The sequence below is a fragment of the Ambystoma mexicanum genome, chromosome 5p, assembly GCF_040938575.1.
Source record: "Ambystoma mexicanum isolate Mex_15411 chromosome 5p, UKY_AmexF1_1, whole genome shotgun sequence".
Taxonomy (NCBI): Eukaryota; Metazoa; Chordata; class Amphibia; order Caudata; family Ambystomatidae; genus Ambystoma; species Ambystoma mexicanum.
Window position 1 is genome coordinate 1,029,686,000 of NC_090930.1, and position 18,780 is coordinate 1,029,704,779.

Below are 18,780 nucleotides of genomic sequence, written 5' to 3' on the forward strand. Positions count from 1 at the left end.
GATATCTCTGGCATAACTTTTGGGGGTACTCAGCACAAAATTACCCTATTCGCAGACAACATTATATTGTCAATAACAAATCCCCAGGAGTCTCTGCCTGCCATAGAGTAGGAACTTGACTGATATGGCCAATCTCTGGCTTTAAAGTAAAGAAATCAAAACATGGGTCTTAATATCCCACAGGCACGAAGGACCAAGCTGGGGTTTGTGTTCCCGTACATGTGGACACCAAAGGTCATGCAATACATTGGAGTAAAGGTTACTACCAGCCTTGGGGACTTGTACAAAGCCAACTACTACCCTCTTTTGCTAGAAATCTGGAAAGGATCTGAGTGATTGGAACTCTCTGCGGCTCTCCTAGTTTGGGAGAATGGCAACATTTAAAATGAATATCCTCTTTCGACTCCTCCATCTTTTTCAATCGGTTCCCATTCCCAACTCTAACGCTACTATCAAAGAGTGTGAGTCCATGTCGGTTACATTTTTATGGGGTGGAGGGGCACCTAGGGGTTAATAAACATACTTTGTATGCAGCCAGAAATAAGGGGTCGACTCATGTTTTCAAAGCTATTGAACTACTACCGGGTGACCCAGCTAAACCCAATGGGGGAGTGGGTACAAAAATACTTGAACAAAATGTGTGTGTACATGGAACAGGCGATAGCGTACCGACCCCTCTGGACGCAGCTCTGGCTGCATAGATCTACGAAGTCACATAGTCTATACAATAACCTGATCACAAAGGCTGCCCTTGAAACTTGGGATGGGGTCACAAAACTAAGGGGCTCTACGACCTTTACTTCTTTCCTCACAGCGTTCATTCGTAGTAACGACTTTACCCCTTGTAAGACCGACGCGGTATACTTTAAGTGGGCAGCAAGAGGCCTCGCCAATATTAGGGATATGTTTTTGAGGGAGGAGATACGCCCCTTTGAGGACTTTAAAGTAACCCTGGGCTTGAGGAGGGGGGCAGATTTAGATATTTTCAAATTCGGCACTGGGCTCTTCACCCATTAAAATTGAGAGGCTGCAGCAGAACACCTACTCCACTAGAATGTATATTTAAGCTCCCTTCGCATTCGAGGGGCCTAATCTCCAAGTTGTACAAAACAATAAATATGTTCACCACACCTGAGCGCAGATCTTACTGTGCGGGATTGGACAGAGGGATGGGAACACCAATAGACCCCATAGTTGAGATTTATAAGACAACCAACACTTTTTTCGGTACAACGTTCATTCATCGCCTATTTTTTTTTTTCCGGGGAGTTTTTTGCCTAAATATTGCTGCCGAATAAAACTCATTGAAAAATATGGAGAGGTCGGTAAGGGCATACAAGTGGTTAGGGGTGGTGGGAGGACAGAGAATACATAAAAGTGATGGGGAGATTTGGAGGGGGAACCCCCCCCCCAAATAAAAAAATAAAAGAAATTTGATTTGTTTTTTCCGGTGAAAACACTTCGGCAAAAACCTCTGCGAAAAAGAATCCGGGGATCAATGAACATAGAACCCTTATTTCTGCTAGCATTTAGCTGGAACACAGATGAAGATTCTTACGAAAATGTACCAGACGCTGGCCAGATTGCATACAGTCAATCCTAGCATATCTGATAGCTGCTGGAGGGGCTGTGAGCAAAAGGGCGCTTTGGGCATCCCCAGAGGATATGCAGCAATCATGCAACGTTTTTGGCTAGAAATTAGATCTGGAATTAAGAATATGTTGAAGGTGGATATACCGTCTGATCCTATAATCTGTACTGGGGCACAGGGATACTTTAGTCATGTAAGTAACTTGGGGATGTCGCCAACCTCATGCTGAGGGTGAAACTGACCATTCTGAGAAACTGGAAGCAAACCGAGCCTCCATCTGCCGACCTCTGGTTGGATCAGCACTGGCCCATATTAACGATGGAGAAATTTATGGCCAATGTCAGAGACACAACAGTTCACAGCCATTTGGCCCCGTTCTTTGAATATGTGAAAAAGGACCATAATGGATTTACCTGCCCGGTTAGGCTACGTGCGCCAAATGTAACGGGTATGTCTTGAGTGGTGGTTTGATTTAAGCCATTTGATGGGTACTTTTATGATTCTGTTCCCTTATAGTACAAAAGGCAGTGATTTTCTGTACATGACAGGGATGAGGGAGGGGTGGATTTACCCACACACTGTTTTTCTCCTCTTGCCACTTGTACTGACTGTATCATATGCTTGTGTGGAGAATACTCAAGACAGTCAATAAAAACAGTTCTTAAAAAAAGAAAATTGCTATTTCAGTTGATGTGAAAAGCTTGCGATGTACAGGCATATAATATGTCCCTTCTTGGTGTGCAGCCTTGCAGGTGTTTCCAGGAGCGTGACTTTGGTGGTAGCGTACGTCATGACCATCACAGATCTTGGTTGGGAGGATGCTCTCTCAGCCGTGAGAGCAGCAAGATCATGTGCCAACCCCAATACAGGCTTCCAGAAGCAGCTTCAGGATTTCGAGAAGGACAATGTCGACCAGGTATATGATAACCGGAAGCCTTTCTGTTGACCAGTGTGCATGACGGACATCTCTGCTATCCGTATTGAGAACGTTGAATTGAATTTGGCCTCACCCTGAAGCCCTTGCCATGGTACACGTGTCATAGACAAAAGGATGTCCTGGAGATGCTTGAAGGCCTGTAAGAGCAACCCGTTGCAGTGGAAGCTGCTTGCCAGCTCAATGATTCCGGGATCTCCCAACATGTTCTTCTGATTCTTAACTTTTCCTTCCCACACTTCAGTAGGAGGATCTCCTCGGTATAGGCCATGAAGATTACAAAAGAGCCCTTCCAATATTAGCTTTCATTCCCACAACTGGAATGGCATTCATTTACACTTGCTTTCTTAGTTTTCGCTATTACATTTGAATGTATTTGCTTCCTCTCCACACTTGGACACCAACACTGCCAGGTTAAGGGTAAAGCATTTTTAAAGAGTCCAGTTATTTTCTTGAATCTTAATGACTCCCAGTTTGCTCGCCACCTTACGTGCCCATTTAGCAAAATTGTAAGTAATTGGGAATGTTGTTTACTCTACTTTCACATAAGAAAAACGACTGAAGATGGTCGATTATTTTGTATTTCAGGCAAAGGATCAGTAGTGCATAGATCAATCTCCACATTAAGTTCCGTTAAGGGCACATTACGTTCTGTTCTCTGGACATTTGAAGACAAGGGACGAGAGCTATTTAATCATAGTTTCTCCGGACATTCTCTGTCCATCCAGGGTCGTGCCAGATTTCTGATTAATCTCAACATAATAAGAGGGGGTCATACTGAAAGGGACTTCACCTTAATCCTTTACAGCACCAGAATGTGCACCCATTTACATCCAGGTGCTGATGAAATGGGCATCCTTCTCATATTCACCAAGCAGCCGCAGAAGTCTATCTTCTGCCTCTGTAAATAATTCATGCTGTTCAGCTAAGTGCTTGGTCATTACTGTGCCCCGCACCCAAGGCAAGGCAAGGTGAGGATAACGAAGGGTTATACTTGACTGCTTAGGCATAGTCAAAAAAACTAAGCAAAAGAAAGGCCAATAAGAGAACCTTCTCATCAGACCGAGCAGAAGGATGTTGTGTTGTGCTGTGCTATGCAAAAGGTACTACTGTTCAGAACACCCAACAAAAATAGATGCATTTTGTATGACTTTTTCCACCCATATCAAGACCAATAGACTTTGGGAGGGCCTGTGGCATCGTAAGTCCAGCACCAACATCCGATTTAGATTCTTTCTATCTGGGTCACAGAAAAAAACGTTTATATGACCAAGATGCTTTGCTGAGTGTAGGCCTCCTATTAGGATGGATGTTAATTGATATGCAAAATAAATGAAGTTTAAATGACAAAAATTAATTATGGCATCACAAAGTGAACTTTGGTTAATGTATTAAACTCGTTTGCCTGGCAATGGAAGTAGACTTTAGAATTTGGAAATGAGGGTCAGGTCTGCAAGTTCACTTGTTCTGAGGTTGCTGAAAGAACCAGGAACAGATGTTAAAATGACGAGAAGTCGGGCCATCTCCACATTGTAGCAGAAACTGACCACAAAGGCATTTTCCTGGTGGGACGCACCACTGTTTTCCTCAGCGACCTAGCATACATGACACGAGCAATCCAAACTACCATCTGGACCGGAAGAATAGATGCAGGACACCTACCACTCATCTTTTCACGGTTTCTGGTCCAAACCTACCACCTCAAGATGACCTAAGAGCCAGATAATAGTCATTTCTATCACTTTGCACTGCAAAGGTGTTCCTGTCACGTGTTACTGGCACAGTGGGCTCCATGTCCAAAGTCAACTTTAAAAGTGACACTGCCTAAAAGTAGAATGCTGAAAGTTGACCTCCACAAGGAGTGCTCCCTATGTTTTTTTAACCTGATAAGAATTCTTTCCACTTATTGGACACATAAATCTACACCATTGAAAGGCATGTTTGCTCTTCTTTTATGAACAACAGGTTGGAAATGCACAGACTGTACCTTGCATTTGCTGACTATTGCAACTATTTTGGATATTGAACCACAATTACATGCCTCTTTCATGTTTTCCTCCCATGTCCTGTCACGTGTGATTTTACCCTAAAATCTCATTGGTGTCAAAGCAGCTGCAGAGCATCACTTGCTGAAGTGATGTTTCTGCTGAGAAGACTTTGAATTCGTTTTGATGGCCCACTTGGTGACAAGGGTCACAATCAACCCCACTTCCAAAAAGGTTTGTGAAGCGTAATCTCAGTAATCTTGGCTGTTTCCCGTATTGAAATATACGAGAAGCATTGCTTCTTTCCTTTCTGAAATGTCAGAGCAAAAAGGGCAAAATCCTTGGAGGTTTGCTGAGATATTTCTTTAGGTCCTCAGGCATAGTGTGGGTAAACCTTGATGCCTCCGAAGGTATGACACATTCTTTGTTCACCTGTATGTATCACTTTATTGAAAAATAACTCCTCAAGACCATACCGTTAAATCATGTTAGAGTCTAATTAGAATCCAAACAGTTCATTGTAGCTGCATAGGACAACTGCAACGCGTGTATGCTGCACCCAATTGCTCTCTATAGCCTGCAACCTGCATTTGTTTTTGTTTTTTTAACTGCTGACAGGTCATCTTATACCTAATATTCCTGAAACAGAGAGAAAATAACATTTTCTTTTTTTCACTTCTGAAATTGCCTAACCTACATCTCATCTGAACCAGGTCCTGTGACCCCGAAGACTTCGTCAAATAATATTCATATGTGGTAACGTAATGTTGGCCAGTCTTTTTTGTGTTTCTGCACAGTCCGTTCATGTTGCTATTAAGGAATAATCTGTCACTGATAGCAACGCCACTCTCCCATTCCTTGAAATCATGCACGTAGGCCAGTTTCTGTTTTGCATTTTAAGTTTAGTGCTTAAAGTGATGATGGGCATTTGATGATGTTTGGGAATTGAAGCCATCTCCTAGCACAGATTGGGATGTAGTGGTGGGTATTTCTCCAGCATGGGGTCTGGCATGGATTCATATGCTCATGAATATTCCCCGTCGTCAGGCTGGGAATACTTGGTAAAAGAAAAAACAGTTTTACTTTCACTTACAAACTGTATTTCTCCTTTAAATCAATCACGGTCCTCTGGGTCATACTGCCCCCAATTAATGACAGTCGTCTCCCTAAGCCCCTCCTCTGGCAGCCATCTTCAGATTTTTATCCCACGCTTCACTGTTGGGAGTCATAGAGTTTGCTCTGAGTATTTGTGCATTTTATCATGGTTTGCAACTGAAAAAAGTTCTTTTTTTAAGGAGCCAGTGTGCTCTCTTCTCCTTCTGCTAACTGCGGGGATCCATTGTCATTGAATTTAGCGCTCTTCAAGGGTGAAGATCGTGGAAGATTCTAGAAGGCCATCAGGCCTACTTCGTGCCCTCCGACCATGACGCACAGTAGACTGGCTGCGTGGCTCAACGCCAAGGCCTCAGCCCTGTGCGACAAGCAGGGTCATGCCTCACCCGGGAACGGCTGGTCCGAGGAGCGGTCTAAGTCCTGTGAGGGCGTCTCATCCGTGGAGGCCCACGATAAGGCCAAGAACCACAAGTCCGAGTCCACCGGGTTTGCTGCTGAAGCGGGTCCCAAGGTGGATGGGGTGCGATCAGCTTCACCATCCGCCTCCATTGCCAGCCGGCAATCGAGCTCCTCCTCAAAGAGGAAGTCATCTACCCTGGCTAAACTTTGTGAGAAATCCAAGAAGCCGCGGACGGAGGGGAAGAAGGCCGAGCAGCCACAAGCAAGCCTCATCAGCTCAGGCTAAGACCTCATCCACAATGGAATTGGAGACTGTTGCAGCTAAGGGCACTGACCCTGCAAAGGTATCCCACAGCAGCTCAGAATGTGTCCCTACCCCGAAGGCGCAACACAGCTTCAGTGACTTTGGCGAAGTCTGCTGGCACGCCAGAAGGGGGGAAACTACTGGTTCAGGCCCGGGTTCAAGACGCTCAGGGGGGTAAAACGGGGCGAGGAGGCCCCGAAACAGCCCTCCCAGACTGTCGCCTAAGCCATGGAGGTCTCGTCCACGGACGACAAAGATCACGAGTCCTTACATACGGTCCCCAAGAACATGGAAGACGGACGACGACGCCGGCGGTGCAGGGCCTAGTTTTCCCGTTCTGCCATCTCAGCCAAGGGACATTTCCTTGGATATTCTGCCGACTCTACAGACTTCTCTGTCCCAGATCCAGTTGAGGATGCCTCCGGCTCCGGTACCTGTGTTTCCCCAGGTCCCAGATCAGCCTCCAACGAAGAAGAGGAAGCATCCACCACCACCGTTCCAACCTCCGCCTCCACGTCGGGTTCCTTCTCCCCCAGCAGACACAGGGAGGGATACGGCCATGACGACAAGGATATTGTCGCAGCGGACGGCAAATCCCCACATTTGGATGCTCCATATAGGGTGTCTCCGCAAAATGAAGTGGGATTGTTCCACTCCATGATCTCAAGAGCCTCCATGCTATTCCAGCTAGTGCCTGAGGAAACTAATAAGGAGGGATTCTTGTCCCAGGGGCGTGAGGCCAAATGGAAGACAGTCATGGCGGTTCTACTTCTGGACAACGTTTGGGAAGAGGGCCTGTCCCTCACGAAGAACCCTTGCATGGCTCTAGCCAAAAGGGATAGGCAGAAAAAGAAGTATAGGGCACCGGACTCCGCACTCAAGTTCCTGAGGTCACAGCCATCGCCAGAATAAGTGGTATCGGTGGCCACGAGGAAATGGTTAGCAATCCCGTCCTCGGTCCCTCCAAACAGCAAGGGGAAGAGGATGGACGCCATGGGAAGAAAGGTGATTTACACTGTAGCGTCCACTATCAAGGCGGCCAATGCACTGGCGATCCTAGCCAGGTACAACAGGAAGCTATGGTACAAGCTGTGTCCGATTTTGGAGTTCCTCCCCGACGATAAGAAGATGGAGGCAACCACTCTCTTCCCAGAAGGGGAGGTAGCGTCTGATCACCCCATCACAGTGGCTTTTGACGTCACCGACACAGGGTTCCGGCAAATGGGGAACAGTTGGCCTCATTACGAGTCTGCCGGTCTGGAAACAACGGTGGCGGTAAACCCGCCGCCACCGTTGTTTCCGGACTGGCAGATTACGAGTTCTGCAGGCAGGCGGTGTCACTTCCACCAGGTGTGACCTGTCGGGAGTAACGCCACCCGCCTGCAGACGGAAATGGAAACACTGGCGTCATAGATGGAACCAGTGTTTCCATGGTCCCCATCCCCATGGAGTCCTATGGGACTCCATGGGAATGGGGATTAACGGAATTCCGCCTACGGAATTACCGGGTCTCCGGTGGTTGTAATGCCCTGGTGATTCTGGCAATCCCGGAGGCAGTAATTCACTATGGGTCCGGTGGCAGCCTGCTCGTAATGAGGCCCAGTGTCTGCCTTCGTCATCAAGGCTGGATGAAGACCATCAGCCTTCCAGCCTACAGAGGCCGTTCCCAGGCCTACGGTAGCAAGGACAGCGTCGCCATTGCCGCAGGGCAGAACAATGGTGCAGAAGCAAGCCTGAATCAACCAGGACGTTGGGCCCCCACCCGTAAAGCCCTGGTGGGAGGCCGGCTGACTAGGTTCATCAGCGAGTGGAGAAAGATCACCATCGACAAATGGGTGCTGGACGCTCTCGCCCAAGGACATGCCCTGGAGTTTCAGCACAGGTGTCTGCGGATCCCTCTGGTGGCACGTCAGGAGAAGCACATCCCTCAGCTCCTGAAAGAGGTATGGGCCATGCTGCGATAAGGGGCAATAGAGCTAGTTCCCCAATAGCTGCGGGGCTCCAGAGTCTATTCCAGATACTTTCTGGTCAGAAAGAAGACAGAGGGCTGAAGACCCATTCTAGACCTATGAAGTCTGAAGAAATACCTCAAGTCCCAAAAATTCAGGATGGTAACGTTGCAACACGTGCTCGGCCAACTGGAAAAAAAAGAGACTTCTTGACGCTGCTGGACCTGGAGGACCCCTACTTCCACATCACAATTCACAGGAAACATGGACTGTTTCTACGCTTTGGAGTGCAGGGACAGCACTACCAGTTCAAGGCGCTACCTTTCGGCTTGAAGTCGACCCCCAGAGTGTTCACAAAGTGCCTAGCACTAGCGGCAGCCCATCTAAACTTACATGGCATACACATATAACGATACCTGGAGGACTGGCTGATTCGCACCTCTGCTGGAGCTGGCCCAAGGACACATGTAGGCGACTGTCCGGCTACTAACGAATCTGGGATTCTCTGTCAAGTATCCAAAGTCCTGCTTGATTCCATCACAGAACGCACTGTTCTAAGGTGCCAGACTCAATACAGTGTCTTGCTTGGCGTGTCCCTAGAAGGAGAGCATAGCAGCCATTCTGGGGACGGTGCAGCGGCTGTCGTCGACGAGGACAGCCACAGTGCGGGCCATCAGGTCGTTGCTGGGCATGATGTTGTCCTGCATCTACCTCGTCCGGCTCTGCGGGTTTGCTGATGCGGCCCCTCCAGGAATTCCTGGACTCCCGCTGGATACAGGTGTCCGGTGGGCGATACTATGGTGGGGCGTTCGCTCCAACATCGTCCAAGGCACAGGATTCCAGAACCCACTATACCAGAAGACGGTCACCACGGACACCTCCCTAGAGTGATGAGGAGCGCACACCGGACGTCTGCACGCCAGAGACCTGTGGTTGCCAGAGAAGGATATTCATATCAACATCCTGAAGCTACATGCAGTGTTCTGTTCCCTCAAGTCGTTCCTCCCGTCTCTGAAAGGCAAGGTGGTGAGGATCTTCACGAACACCACCACCACATGTTTTACATCAGGCAGCAAGGGGGCACTCAATCCCCGGCGCTCTCCAAAGGACGCGCAGGACCTGTGGCGATGGGCTGTTGGACAGGGGATGTTCCTCGTCCCTCTTCACCTGGCAGGAGTCAAGAACTCCATCGCAGACTCCTGCTGCAAGGAACTGTGCTCCTGCCACGAGTGGGAGCATCGTCGGGATCAGGTGGACCGCCAGTTCGCCAAGAGGGGTGAGATAGATCAGCTTGTGATGGCGACGAACTCCAAGTGCAGGAAGTTTGTCATCTGTTTCCACTAGCTGAGGAGCATGGGGTACGCATTCTCCTTTCCATGGGAGGGACTGTTCCTGTACGTGTTCCCTCCATTCCCTCTCCTGCTACAAGTCATCAACACACTCAGACTGTGTCCGTGCAAGATGATACTCATCAACCCAGCATGGCCGAGGCAGATTTGGTATCCGGGCCTTCTCAGTCTGTCTGCATCGCCTCCAGTCAAGCTACCAGTAGTTCCAGATCTTCTTACCAGAGAAGGAGGCACAATCCTGCATCATAAACAAAGATCACTGAACCTCAGGGCTTGTTTTCTGCAGCCGTAGAGTTTGCTGGATACAAGGTGCCTGCGGACTGCAGAAAGCTGCAAAGAGGTCGACCTTGAAGTGCTACGGTTACAAGTGGAAGCGATTTGCTACGTGGTGCCAATCACAGAAGATTATCCCGCTGAGGGTCACGCCCCATAAATTCTTCCTTATTTGCTTTCCTTGGCCAAGGCTGGCCTGGCACACGCTTCTATCTCCCACTAAACAAGGTCACCAGAAAGATCTTCACTGTGGTCTCACCGACTCATCAAGGAGTTCCTCAAAGGACTTTTTCGATCTTTCCAACCGGTGAAGGCGGCTGCCCCGGCGTGGCAACTCAATATGGTTCTGACGAGGCTCATGGGGGCCTCCTTTGAGCCTCTGTATCAGGCCCCTCTCAGGTTCCTCTCATGGAAGACAGCTTTTCTTGTGGACATCACCTCTGCCAGGAGGGTAGATGAGATCCAGGCCTTATCCTGCAAACAGCCATAGCCGACTTTCCACGAATCCAGGGTGGTGCTGCGGATGCACCCCTCTTTCATGCCAAAGGTTCCGTCGTAGTTCTACCTCAACAAGCCTTTGATGTTACCAGTTTGTTTCCTGAAGCCTTTATCACTGGCTGAAATGGCCTTGCACTCACTGGACGTTGCTCGTGCCCTGAAGTTCTACGTGGCACGCACAAAGTGTTTTCGAAAGACTTCACAGCTGTTTGTGAACTTTGGTCATGTGAACCATGGGAAGGCCTTGTCCAAGGCTTCCATCTCAAGGTGGCTCTCCAGCTGCATCATGCAATGTCATCAGTTGGCAAGCTTACCGCTGCTCAGCTGTTCGAGAGCCCATTCCACCAGAGCGATCGCTGTGACAACAGCGTTCCTGGCTGGTGCGCCCCTGCTAGACATCAGCAGTGCTGCTATGTGGAGGTCCACACACACCTTCACCAAGTTCTACTGCGTTTACAGGGATTCCAGGGAGTAGTCAAGGGTCAGCCAGAAAGTGCTACGCAACCTGTTCCCTTGAGGGAGTCTGTTCTGGAGGTAAGAATTAATTCCTTCAGTTGAGCCTGGCCACCTCCCATGGTTGTGTAATGTTGTACTGCTATGTATTTGTTATTCATGAGCATGTGAATCCAGACCCCATGCTGGAGAAGGAACAAGTTACTTGCCTGTAGTGTAACTATTGTTCTACAGCATGGGTACGGCATGGATTCACATGCAAACCCTCCTTCCAACCCCTCTGTGGCTCTTCTCGATCATACTGCCACTTTACGTGCTTACCAAATCTGAAGATGGCTGCCAGAGATGGGGCTTAGGGAGACACCTGTCATTGGTTGGGGGCAGTATGACTCAGAGGACAGTGATTGGTTTAAAGGAGAAATACAGTTTGTAAGTGAAACTGTGTTTTTTCTTTTACCAAGGATTCCCAGCCTGACAGAGAATATTCATGAGCATGTGAATCCATGCTGGAGAACAATAGTTACATGTAAGTAACTTGTTCCATATCCTCCATTTCCCATTATTATGGGATTCCAGGCCCTGCAGTCATGTGATCTACCTTTGGCTGTGTGATGGCTTCTGGCATTTGTGGCCCATTCCAAAACAACTTCAAGAAATACCCTTAGGAAGCCTCTTGGAAAAACATGTGTTGGCACTAATCGTGTCCCTTTACCCCAAAATGAGAACGGTGAACTATCATGTGTGCATGATTTCAAGGAATGGCAAAGAGCACCGTTGCAATCGGGGGACACATCATTTCTAAAGAAATGAAGCTTGTACTTTGCTCAGATGTCCTGTGACTTTGGCAAATGTGTCATTGTCAGAATGTGATTTTCGAAGGGATTGTGTCCTCCGACGTATTCCTTATCTTTGATAATATGTTTCCAGCTTGCTGGCCTCGGAAATGTTTTCTCTGTAGAGGGCACTGCGCGTTGATGTCCACCGAGTCGATGTCCCTCGACCGCCACCGTATGGGCGCCGACGTCACCATGCCCATAAAAAGCCAAAAAGCCACGCGCGGCGTCCGTTGCTTCGTGTGTCAAACCGGATATTAAATTATGCCTCTTATTACAAAGGATTTGTATGTATATTGGCCTATGCCAAGTTGCTTAAAATTGTACGCGAATAACTCTCTGCAGCAAGGTCTTGACCTTAGAAATTGATGTAAGCCGCCATCTTGAATCAAGCCTCCATTTTAGGTTAGAAACTGCCATTTTGTGGTTTTTATACAAAGTCAAGCTGTAATCTAAAATGGTCATCTCGTGTGTCCTTGTTCTTGCCTTAACCTCTCCAACCTCTGTAGGGGAGTTAATGTCCAACCTGCCCTCAGGCTGCATGTTAGGGTCATGTAGACCTTGTCCTTTGTTGACCTCGGGAGCGGGGGATTGCTTGAATTAGCAATGTTAAACTACAAGTACACAAGAACAGTAATGCTATCCGAATATAATATGCGAAACATTGTTTGGTCTGTATTAAAACAATATGTAAAGAGTGTAAATGTTAAATTAAAGAATAATGGAGTGTGTTAGTAAATGTATTAAAAAGTAAATCGCATGCACGAGATATGTAAATTAGGAAAGTGAACCTGGCGCGACCCTAGCCCAGTGGATGATTAACCTATAAGAGGGCTGGACATCATTTTACAAATTGTATAAATGCGTCGATGTCCAGCTAGGAAATTCTCTCACTGCTCACATTGAACCCTACTGGTGGTCTCTGTGATGTATTGACAGCCAAATAGCTATTTGTGTACTTGTTGAATGCTGTTCAGTTTTGTAATAAAGATTCTGGGAATCTTTATAAGCCCGTGTCGGTGTATTTTCCTTTGCTCGGTGTAACAGCCGTAAAATTGTATTTTTTCTGATTCCACAGATGGCGCCCGAATAGGGACCCTCAAGATTGACTTCGTCTCGTTGAAGGTTGGCTCGGCTATCGGACCGGGATCGGCCGGTGCCAACAGAACCGGCCACTCTAAGACGAGAAGTGAATTGCTCGACGAAACTGCACGATCCGATCCCTGGACGGTGAGCTGTAACCCAAGACGACGTCTTGACAAGGGTCCATATATTTGAGGTGGATAAATTTGCCGAAAATCACCAGACACGTGGTTCCTTTGCATTGTCCTTAGTAACCCGATCGGGCCTCCCAGTCCTTTGGTCAGGTGAATCGTGTCCCGATTCTTAATTTAACCCGGACAAATTTGAATTTGGAGCACTGTACTTGCGAGCACAATTATTTAACCAGGTAACACCAGAACTTTGATATGCCTGGGAAATTGTCTGCCTGCTTTAGGGATTTTTCCGCAGTGACAGACAATCTTTGGAAGATAGCCGTCCCGCACCACAGGAGGGGTCGCTGACATGTACTATGTACTGTAAGAAAGGCTTTGGTAGTATAGCATTTAATGACATTTGGCACAGACAAACCAGACATAATTCTAATCTTCGGTGGCCAACCAATGGTAGTTTTGAAATCCCTCGTATAGAATATTTAGAGTCTGTATTAGTAAAGAAAAAGGCTAGGCCTGCAGCATTTGACGCGTTGCACAGTTGGAAAACATAAGCTTTGCAGCAACAAAAGAGTAGATAGAAACATATGCGTCGACATATGACGAGTGTCGAAAAGGCACAGTTATATGATCAAAATAAACAATTGGAGTCAGTCAGGAACACGGACAGGGCATTTCAATTAGGCATTCAGAAAATCTACCCTTCAAAAGATTTTCATACGTCAGACGATTTGATTAATAAACTTTTGCATGAACGAAGACCCGATGCCTCCGCACCACCTCCATATGTCCCTCCTGCTGGCGCTTTGCCCCTTCCTGTTGTAGTTGCCCCTCTTATAGTTCCTCCGGTCCTCCCTGTTGTTCTTCCTGTTGTTTTTCCAGCCGTCGCCCCTTTGCCTGCCCCCTTGCCTTCACCTGTTGTTATTCAGAATGTGCCTACTCTTCCTCTTCCAAGTGATCCTGCATCGCTTGCAGTAGACCAGGGAGCAAGACCAAGGGTTGTGACTCGTAATACTGTGTCCCCAGACAAGAGGAGTGAATTGACTGCTTGGGCTAAACATTGTATGGAGAAGGGTGAACAAGCTGATGTTTTTTCCACACTCGAAAATTTAAAAGATATGCCTGAGAAAAATGTTTTTATCGAAGGATTAGGGACTCATTTAAGTATAATGTGGAATAGACTAAATGATGTAGATTTCCCACAAGGGTTACGGGATTTGAACGCCTTAGCGTTGTCCAGAGATACTGCGGAGAAGGTATATGAACATGTTGAGAGGATTTCGGAGTATAGGAAGGAGTTGGAAGAGTTACAGAACGAGGAAGTAGATGGTGATAGTTTAGGTATTATGTACTTACAGAAACGGTTTTCTCCTCGTCGAGAATTGAAAGGTGAGGAAGCACGAATTTGTACAAAGGATGCGATAAGATGGATTTCGGATATGTCGATAACTCCAGATGAAGTATATGACACGTATAGTCAGTATACGATAGAAATGCAAAAGAAAGTGATACAGGTGACGGTAGAGCACCTGCAGAATGAGTGTGTAAGAAGAAAAATGTATTGACCCGCAGAATTGTTGAGTGTTTATAAGAGAGCTTTTTCGATTGATACTTCTTCGACTGCCTTAGCGCTTGACTTGGCTCTGTTGCTTAGTAAGCATTCGGAGCTGCCTACTTCTCAGTTGCTTATGAGAGAGGTCCCTCCGACATTTGTCCCAAAAGTTGAGATTGCGGCTGATGCTGCACGAGGTATAGTAGCCGGAGAAATTCCTGCACATTACGTTTCACATTTTCACGTCCCGTTTTCAAGACAGGAAATGAACACCATAAAGCAATCTATTCCTGATATACGATAAAATCCGACCGGATTCTATAAAGAAATAGAGTTGGTCTTACAGTCGTAGGTATTCACTCTAAGTGATATTGACCTATTATTTCCCGTCAGTTGATTTGTGGAAGCAGATTAGGACTATAGATGACATACCTGGGTTGGGAGATACATGGGATAACATGACTAGGCTGGACAGAGAAAGATCAGCTGGCGAACGACCACCTCAAGTGATATTAACCTTGCCTGATAGAATTATTGTAAAATTAAAAACTATGGTTCCAGAAAAAAGAATCATTTGGGACAAGCTTACGGCCTGCGTCCAAGGAAAGTCTGAGGGTGCTACCGATTTTTTCAATCGGTTCGAGCAGGTATTCTCGGATTTCAGTGGACAAGACTTGGGCACAGAGTCAGGGAAAAGGTTGGTTGTCGACAAATTTGTACGTGGATTGCTGCCTGACATCCAGTTACAGATTATGTCCTCTGAAAGCGCTTGGCAGGCGAAGTCCCAATCAGAAGTATTGCATATGGCTCAGTATTATGAAAATCGTGTAAATACTGAAAAAGAGAAACTTGAGAAAAAAAGGGTGACTTGAAAACTAAAGTTTTATTGCAGCAGATTGTTAGAAACCCTAAAGGGGGTAATCAATTCAGAGGTCAGTACATTCCACAGGGAAGTGCGCCCTTGGCTCCGGTAACCATTAACCAGTGTGCCTATTGCCGGCAGGAAGGCCACTGGCGTGCACAATGTCCGACCTTACAGCAAAGGTCATTTGGGAACATGGATAGACGATCCAGAGGTCGCCCAGGTGCAGGGGGCCCTGGCAGAGGTCAGTTTGCACCAGAATCACAGCAACATCCTTCACAAGATAAGAAAGTTTCGAATGTGGATAGTAGAAACATTTTTGATCACCCTTCTGCCGCATACCTCTCCGAAGAACTTCCTTTTGATAATATTTTGTTCCGCTAGGATTGCCCGAAACAGGATTTGGAACCTACGCCTATTCCCGTTCATCAGAAAGGCCCCTACGTTGAGATGGCGGTGGGAAATAGGAAGCATCTATTTTTAGTAGATACGGGAGCATAGGAATGTTCCATTGATCATTCGCGGGTTCCAAATATTCCCCTGTCAGGGCAATCCAACGTTTCCGTAGGGTTTTCAGGCACACCTGTAGTTTGTCCGGTCTCTTTGCCAGTACCGATAACACTGGGTCCCTTCACGGAACAGTGTCCATTTCTACTTACCACAAACTGTGGGGAGAACTTGCTGGGGCTAAATTTGTTGAAGGCATTGCATGCAGCAATTCATTGTTCTCCGGATGGAATTCGGCTAACAGTTTCACCTCAGCAATCACTCGCCTCTCAGTTTTTGACTCGACCTTTACCGCCAGAATTTAGTAATGTTCCAGAAGGCTTATGGGCAATTGATGATAATGATGTGGGCATTCTCCAAATTGAACCTGTTAAAAATATTTTGAAACATGGAGTAAAATTGCCTTTCATCCCGCAATATAAGATCTCAGTTGAAGGCGAACAGGCTTTGAAATGTATAGTTTCTGATTTTGTACATCGTGGAGTAATTGAGGAGATTACGGGTAGCATATGTAACAGCCCCATTTTGCCAGTATACAAAAAAGGTGATAATGCGATTCCCTTTCGTTTTATAATTGATTTACGCGCTATTAACAAAATTGTGGCTCCTCAATTTCCTATTGTACCTGATGTTACAACGATATTAACCACGATTCCGTCTTCTGCCACTCATTTTAGCGTTGTTGATCTTAAAAATGCATTTTTCAGTATTCCCATACACAAGGATAGCAGGTATTTGTTTGCGTTTACCCTAGGTGGACGCTCGTTTACGTTCACTCATGCACCACAAGGGTACACTAAGAGTCCAAGTATTTATAGTAGGGCATTGAAAGAGCAGCTTGATACCCTTGAGTTGCCTACTACTTGCACGTTACTGCAGTACGTAGATGACCTCCTCTTGGCTGCTGATTCTGAGAGTGCCTGCAAAGAAGGCCCCGTGTTGTTGCTTCGTCATCTAGCAAAACATGGCCACAAAGCTTCACTTAAGAAATTCCAATATTGTTGCCAGGAGGTCGCCTATTTAGGCTATCTCCTGTCAAAGGAGGGAAGACGGTTGACACCTGAACGAATAAAGACCATTTCTGGTATGCCTGTCCCAAATATGCAAAAGGAAGTTAGAGCCTTGATAGGTATGGCTTCTTATTGTAGATTGTGGATCCCAAATTTTTCGTTAACGATTAAACCAATGTTGGCTTTGACAAAGAAGGGCATTTCTTTGCCATTGCCATGGACCTTGGAACACCAGACAGCATTCGATTTGCTAAAATCCGCGCTGTGTTCGGCGCCGGTTTTAGGAACTCCGAATTATGATAAGGCCTTTGTATTGTTTGTGCATGAACGTGATGGATGTGCTTTGGCTGTGTTAATGCAGGAACATGGAGGGAAGAATAGGCTGTGCGGCTACTATTCCTCCGCCCTTGATCCTGTAGCATGCGCTTTGCCAAGATGTTTGCGTGCTGTTGCTGCTGCGTCTGTAAAACAGAGTGAGGGAATGGTCCTGGGTCATGCGTTAACCCTAATGGTACCTCACTTTGTAGATATTCTATTGAATAGAACTCAAATGCAACACCTCACTTCTGCACGATTGACAAGATATGAACTGAGCTTGTTTGCCCCCCACATTCAAATTCAGAGGTGTTGCGTATTAAATCCGGCTGAACTTTTACCTATCTCACAAAATACTGTTGATGATGACGATACGTCACACGATTGCCTTTATATGACAGAACAAGAGACTAAAGGCAGTATCGATTTGAAAACAACGCCTTTGAATAGCCCTCAAGAAGAGCTATTTTGTGATGACTCTTGTTTTAAACTTCCAGACGGTACATCCACAGCTGCTTATGCTGTCACTACTTTAAGCATGGTTGTGGAAACTAAAAGAATTATGCATAACTCTGCGCAGGCCACAGAAATTATAACGTTAACTCGAGCTTGTGAGCTGTCTGAAGGGCGTACAGTAAATATATATACTGACAGTCAGTATGCCTTTGGGGTGGCCCACAATTTCGGTAGACTTTGGAAAGAGCGAGGTTTCTTGACCTCGCACAGAACGAAAATCCAGCATGGCACTTTAATAGTGCGATTGCTTTCAGCACTTGCACTCCTTGTTCAGTTAGCTATCAAAAAATGTTCCGCATATCAAAACGTTACAGATGATGTGGGGAAAGGGAATGCCTTCGCCGATCAGATAGCTAAACAGACTGCCACTGATTGCAGCTCAGTAATGTACGCTGTAAAATAAATTGTAAATGTTTGCACTTTGGGAGAAAGTATTGATGCCGTAAAAGACATTCAAGCAGATGCTACCATAGAGGAAACTAAGAGATGGATCGAGGGTGCAGGAAGATTGGATGATGATGGGTGTTGGGTAGACAATGTTGAAGGGAAATGGTTACTCCCTGATGCCTACATTACAATGATGGTTATTATGGCTCATGGTCCGACACGTGTGTGCGCGGAAGTTAACAAAAATGCTACAGTGTATGGGCCAATGATGAGATTTTCAAAATTGCGGAGCGTTTTGTCCAGAACTGCATGGTTTGCTTGCAGCACAATATAGGAAAAGGTACCTCGACTCCTAGAGGAAGTTTCGCTCCACCTTCTGTCCCGTTTGAGGTTATTCACTTTGATTTTATCGAAATGGAACGGTGTAACAATCTTAAATATGTATTGGTTGTTATTTGCGCCTTTAGTAAGTGGGTTGAGGCCTTCCCGGTTAAAGATGCAACAGCCATAACAACGGCAAAAACTCTGTTGAAAGAGTTTTTTCCTATGTTCGCGCTGCCGAGAGTTATCTGGTCTGATAATGGGCCACACTTTATTGCCACTGTAATCCTGCAAATTTGCAAAGGATTACAGATTGACAAGCGGTTCCATTCAGATAGACATGCCCAGAGTGCCGGATTAGTGGAAAGGCACAACGGCATTATAAAGAACAAACTCGCTAAGACGTGTGCTGGCA

General features: G+C 46.4%; 1 protein-coding gene across 2 annotated transcripts in view; it reads left to right on the forward strand.

Moving 5' to 3' along the window:
* The window catches only part of DUSP22 (dual specificity phosphatase 22), a 479,337-nt gene that overhangs the window by 422,978 nt on the left and 37,579 nt on the right, over nt 1-18,780 (forward strand). For both annotated transcript variants that reach the window (XM_069613516.1, XM_069613517.1), the window contains one exon: nt 2,336-2,507. In XM_069613516.1, coding sequence (XP_069469617.1) covers nt 2,336-2,507 — 172 coding nt within the window. The remainder of the gene's footprint in view (nt 1-2,335; nt 2,508-18,780) is intronic.